Source organism: Morone saxatilis, unplaced genomic scaffold (assembly GCF_004916995.1).
Source record: "Morone saxatilis isolate NCDOM2014 unplaced genomic scaffold, NCSU_SB_2.0 Contig11, whole genome shotgun sequence".
Taxonomy (NCBI): domain Eukaryota; kingdom Metazoa; phylum Chordata; class Actinopteri; family Moronidae; genus Morone; species Morone saxatilis.
Window position 1 is genome coordinate 15,578,564 of NW_023339663.1, and position 5,636 is coordinate 15,584,199.

Here is a 5,636-nt window from a genome sequence, read left to right on the forward strand (position 1 = left end):
TGCCTTCTCACTGCATGTATCATATAATCACTATCACTGTATGTGCTTTGCTGCAGTGTTCCCAGTGCAGCAGCCTGCAGTGACAAACTCAAGCAGCAGCGAGGACGAGGCGGGACGAAGCGGCAGCACTGTTGTCAGAAGACGAAGGTTGAGGAAGAATACCACGAGCATCGTGACAGAGCCGGAGGAGGAAGAGGCGCTGGAATCTGACCAGAGTGAGGAAGATGAGGTGCAGCAGGAGGAGCAGGCAGAAGTCAGACCCGCCGGCGCTCCGGATGTCCAAACGAAAGTCCAGGGCAGCGGCATCCTCAACAGGTGTATCCTGATCGCCCTCCTCGTAGCCTTCAGCATGGGCTTTGGACACTTCTGTGGTGAGAACTGCAGAGCTGCGAGATATAAATATTATATTTATATAATATATTATTATAAATATTAAAGTATACTTCATTTAAACCTTCCAGTTGGCAGGAATGAATGTTCATAGTGTTTGTTACAGCACAGCATCTTCTTCATCTGTGAAGGGTCGAGATGTAATACTGAATTACAGAATTAGAAGTTTCCTTTCCTTAGTTTCCTTGTAAGAGCTGTAGATATCTCAGCAGGTCTTCGGTGGGAACGACTGTACATTTGTGAACAGTTTGTTCCCCATAACTCTGTTTCATAGTTTGAGTTTTAAAGACCGCTGCTTCCATCACATTAAGGCAACAACGTTTCTCATGTGTAAATAATGTCACTTACAGGAACAGTCCAGATTCAAGAAAGACAGAAAACTGTGGAGAAAATCAAAGTGAATGAACTCGATGGTGTGAGGGATCTGCTTCACCGACATGTTCGAGGGCAACCTTTTACAAACCAGGTCAGTGACAATACAGAGCACAAACAATAATACGCTTGTTTGTGTCAGAATGTACATGAAAGTAATGTGAGTTCGGTTTTCTTGACCTCCTTACTCAAATGCTGAATGACCTTCAACAATCATGACTCCTGTAACCATTAACTTTAACTGGTTTCTTGTCTCTCTGGTTCAGAGGGTTGACTTTGGCCTGGATGACCTGGATGAGCAAAATGTTATTTTACAGCTGACAGAAGAGATTGAGAAGATCAAGAAGGAGAACCAGGAGCTCAGCATCCAACAGGCACAGATTCAGGTAACTTTATTGTTTTGGTAACAGAACACAAATGCAAGTGTTATAATGAGGAAAAGTCAAAACTTCCTTCTTTTTTTGTTTCACTGTTCAAAAGCTGAATGATCTGAGTGAACTTTGCCTTCCTTCAATAATAAAGACTCAAATAAACACCACTGTAAAAGTGTTTTGTTCCTTCTTTTCCCATAAAGGACCAGAAAGATGATCTTGAGCTGTTGCTGTATCAGGAGGCTGAGGAGAGGTCTAACCTTGTGTCCCAGCAGCAGATGTTGACGGCGGAGAACCAGCTGCTGAAAAGCTCCCTGGAACGTGAAGAAAAGTCCCTGTCCACCTTGCAGGAGGAGCTGAGGAACCTGCGCTCTAAGATTAGAGATCGGGAAGCGACGGGAGCTGGTGGTGACACACTGCTGTCAGAAAACCAGAGGCTGAAAGAACAGCTGGAGGAGGAGAAACAGCTGATCAGGAGCCTCCGTGGTCAGAGCGAAGACATGATGGCAGAAGCACAGACACTGAGGAAGAAGCTGGACAAGGAGAGAAAGGTCACAGATGAGCTGAGGAGAGAGTTAAACCTACTGAGAAGTCACATACCTGGAGCTGGAAAGGAGGCCGGTACAGAGGCAGAAGGGCTCCAGTCCCGTCTGATGGAGATGGAGAAAAGACTGAGCTTCGAGCAGCAGCGCTCCGACCTGTGGGAGAGGCTGTATCTGGAAACCAAAGAAGAAAGAGTCAAAGGAGACACAGAGTCCAAAGTGAAAAAACCAAAGGAGAGCATGGCGGGCAAAGTGAAAGAGACATTTGATGCTGTGAAGAACTCCACCAAGGAGTTTGTCCATCACCACAAAGAGCAGATAAAGAAAGCAAAGGAAGCTGTGAAGGAGAATCTGAGGAAGTTTTCAGATTCTGTCAAACTAACTTTCCGAAACTTCAAGGACTCGGCTTCGACCTTCATCGACAAAGCCAGAGGTTTTTATGACAAGAGACGTGATCAGAAGAATGCCAAAGAGTCGTGGCAGCACAGATCCCACAGGCATCATCACAGACACACATCTGACGACTTCCAGAGCAACACTCGGAAGTCAGGAGGTAAAGTTTACGAAGATCAGAGTCAAAACACCAAGAAGTCAAACTTCAAAGGATGCTCCGGTGTGTTCGACTGCGCCTACCAGGAGTCCATGAGTCTCTTCAACAAAGCCACGGAGCCGATCAGAGCAGACGAGTTTCACCAGCTGCTGCAGAGTTACCTGCAACAGGAAGTCGACCACTTTCACCACTGGAAAGATCTGGAGACGTTCATCAACAACTTCTTCCACAACGGAGTGTTCATCCACGACCGGATGCTGTTCACAGACTTTGTCAGCGGCGTGGAGGACTATCTGACCGACATGCACGAGTACCACGGCCTCGACGAGGATGTGTTTGGAGACCTCGATGACTTCATCTACCGCCACTTCTTTGGAGAGGCTTACACAAAAAGCTACGGCCCAAAGTAAGTCTCCAGAACCTGAATGACGCCAAACGTTCCCCGCTAAGAGTTTCCTCTGCAGACATTTTCAGGAAGCTGTGTAGATTAACTTTCCTCTGGACCGCCTCTAAAACTCAGACTAGACTTTTATATCTAAAACGCTTCGTAAATCACTTTTTAAACCAGAAAGTCTTTAAATTAGGATTGATGTGTCCCGTTTCTACGTGTTCCTCCTAACTCGCTCAGTTAGCACAAACTTCATGACGTCATGTCATTAATGTTTTGTGTTTGACTCACACAGCGGGCCGTTTGAAAGACCGGACACAGACTCGAAGGAGTCGAGGGCGAAGCATCAACAGCGAAAGCAGCAGAGAGCCAAATCTCGCCCACACAGTGAACGCAAGTGGAGCCGATCAGGAAGAAACACAGACAGACACATGGCGGACGTCAAAATAGAACTGGGTCCGATGCCGTTTGATCCCAAATACTGAAAACATCTCGACTGGTTTAATATTATAGTTGCAAAATCTATTTTGGGTTGTACTTAGATGCAAAGTCTCCTCTTTTTTTTGTTGTAAGTTTGCACAATGTTAACTTTGTAATGCTACTGAATGTCCTTGATCTGTTTGTGTGTAGTGAAGTAATCGTTACTAGGTTTGAGTGAAAGATGTGGCATCTCTTACATCATCTGCACATTTGTAACAGTATGAGTTCATTCATGAAAAAGAAACGCTTTTATTTTGTTCTGTAAACTCTGTACTCGTCTTCAGCCACACTGAGCAGGAAATGTTAACTGGGAACCAAACTACTGTTTAAAAACAACAAAGACATGCCACATTTTGGATGTTTCTGTGTAAAGTCACGTAGTTGTTCTAATTTGCTGCTACAAACAGGTTTGTTTGTTTGTTTGTTTGTTTGACGTTTTAATTTGCAGTTTTCTAACATTCCACCTTGAGCTTGTTTTAACTGGACCTGGCAGTTTAGTTTTTATTTACGTGTGTTTAAAAAAAAAAAAAGAAATAATGTCACACCAAATTTAGTTGTGAATAATTAAAAACACATTTGAGACGTCTGATGAGATATTTCAAAGAAACATTTGTGTTTTAAATGTTTATTTCAGTAGTAGATCATATATGACATCGTGATTAAGGAAAACAAATTGCCATTGTTCCAGTGTGTCAGTGCCTTTCATAAATAAAGATGCTTCCTCCAACTCTTCCCTCAGGAAAATGAGTATGAAATATCTCTGCTGTCCTCACAAAGTTGTTCCCTTGCAAAAACACGGAGATTTCCTACAACGACAAAAAAAAAAACAACTCATTAAAGTCGCAACCGTTAAAGTTTTATACAAGAAGAAATATCATCAGTGAACATCTTTACCTTCTCCAAAACATCGAACAAAACCAGATGGGTTGGTAGAGAAGATTTGTATGGAAATGAAGTCCTGAGCCAGGGGACAGGTTTGGCATAAAATCTGTCGGCTTCTTCGACGTAACCTTCCTCTCCGAGATCTGGAGGACACTCAAGAAACCTCATCTTCATCGGGCAGTGGACGTGGCTACGAAGAGGATCATCAGTCAGTTACAAGAGTATAACTCAAGGTAGGAAGTCATTATAGTCGACACAAACCCAGATTCAGATACAAAGAGCTAGAAGAGCTGCGAACTGAACATCAGTAATAACTTAATAACGTGATATCGGTTTATACGTATGAAGGTTTAAGGATTAGAAATAGTATTAAACGTTGGCATTAAATCCTCTTGGCTTTTGTTTCTTGTACAGCTGCTTTTATTAAGACATTAAACACTGCTTCTTTTAACAGGTTTGGCATCTTCAGTTGATTTAAAACTGCCACTGGGTAATGAAATATATAAATATATATAAGTTCAATTGATAAAACACCTCAAGTTCCCTTTAATAGTTGTTCCAGAGCTTTCGACTGAATCATTCGGTCCTCATCAGGAGGCTTTTAGCACAATTACTGCAGAATGTGTTAAATGGTCGAAAGCCTCAGAACAGCTACTGAATGGATCTTGAGGTGAGATTGTTTTGTCAATTTGTTTCCAAGGTGAAGAACGAACTCGAACAACAAAAGGTGGGCCGGTTTTATACAAGCTTCCTGAATTTATATTGTCTCAGTTGTACAGATTTAAAATCAGCTTTTGTCACCAGGAAACAAACACTTTTGTAAGGAAAACTCAACACGAGGGCTAAACCGACCTGTAAAAAGGCGTTGAGTGGCAGGGCATGAGGAAGAGGACGTCTGGTGGCGCGGAGACGCTGCTGACGTCACAAAGTGTCTGGAGATGACTCATGACGTCCAGAGTGCCTCGCTGGTGGATCAGGCCGGTGTACAGAGCTGCAACCAGGTTACTCACTAACAAGACGGACGCAGCAGCTCGGCGCCACGCTGTTAAATTAGCCAAAGATATCCCTGCAGGAGAAGAAGTATTAAAACAAACATCCGGCTGGTTCATTCGCACAAAGAGAAGTTTGATGTCAAAGTGAGGACTCACCAGAAAAGATCATACAGAACGGCAGCACCGGATAGATGAATCTGAACTCTTTGTGAGGAAGCAAACTGAAGAGAACAAACATGTTAGTTTGTCTGCAGAGCACAAAAACATCTCGACAGACCAGGATCAGAACTTATGAGAGGGCCCCTGTTTTGGCCCCTGCGGGATGCTTTCCATGGAGTCCTCCATGTTGAACCGCCATGTTTCTACAGGAGCCCAGAAGGGACAAACCAAAAACTGGTTCTAGATAGGGACGTTTGCGTTTAATGCTCATTTTGCGGCCGCCCTGGATTCTCCTTCACGCTTGGAAGTGACAGATCTGTAACTACTCCGCTATAGGCCACTAAATCCTACACACTGAATGCAACAGAAGAAAATATCACTGAGAAAATGTGAGAACTTCTGTGGGAAAGGACAGAAAATGTTTCTGATGAACTATTCTCACCATCTTCTTAATCATGTGATCACTAGACAGCTGCTCTTAAATGTTAAATTCACTGTAATAAGGAGTAA

General features: G+C 43.4%; 2 protein-coding genes across 6 annotated transcripts in view; one reads left to right on the forward strand and one right to left on the reverse strand.

The window, feature by feature from the left end:
- ccpg1 (cell cycle progression 1) overlaps positions 1-3,633 on the forward strand; it is a 7,368-nt gene extending 3,735 nt beyond the window's left edge. For all 5 annotated transcript variants that reach the window (XM_035682373.1, XM_035682374.1, XM_035682376.1 and 2 more), the window contains 5 exons: positions 57-371; positions 741-856; positions 1,029-1,148; positions 1,337-2,631; positions 2,909-3,633. In XM_035682373.1, the coding sequence (XP_035538266.1) occupies positions 57-371; positions 741-856; positions 1,029-1,148; positions 1,337-2,631; positions 2,909-3,098 (2,036 nt within the window). In that variant the 3' untranslated portion in view covers positions 3,099-3,633. The remainder of the gene's footprint in view (positions 1-56; positions 372-740; positions 857-1,028; positions 1,149-1,336; positions 2,632-2,908) is intronic.
- The window catches only part of pigb (phosphatidylinositol glycan anchor biosynthesis, class B), a gene marked incomplete at its 5' end in the record, with an annotated part of 4,088 nt that continues 1,631 nt past the window's right edge, over positions 3,180-5,636 (reverse strand). The window contains 4 exon segments of the mRNA XM_035682378.1: positions 3,180-3,899; positions 3,988-4,165; positions 4,828-5,041; positions 5,124-5,188. Of these exon segments, the coding sequence (XP_035538271.1) occupies positions 3,786-3,899; positions 3,988-4,165; positions 4,828-5,041; positions 5,124-5,188 (571 nt within the window).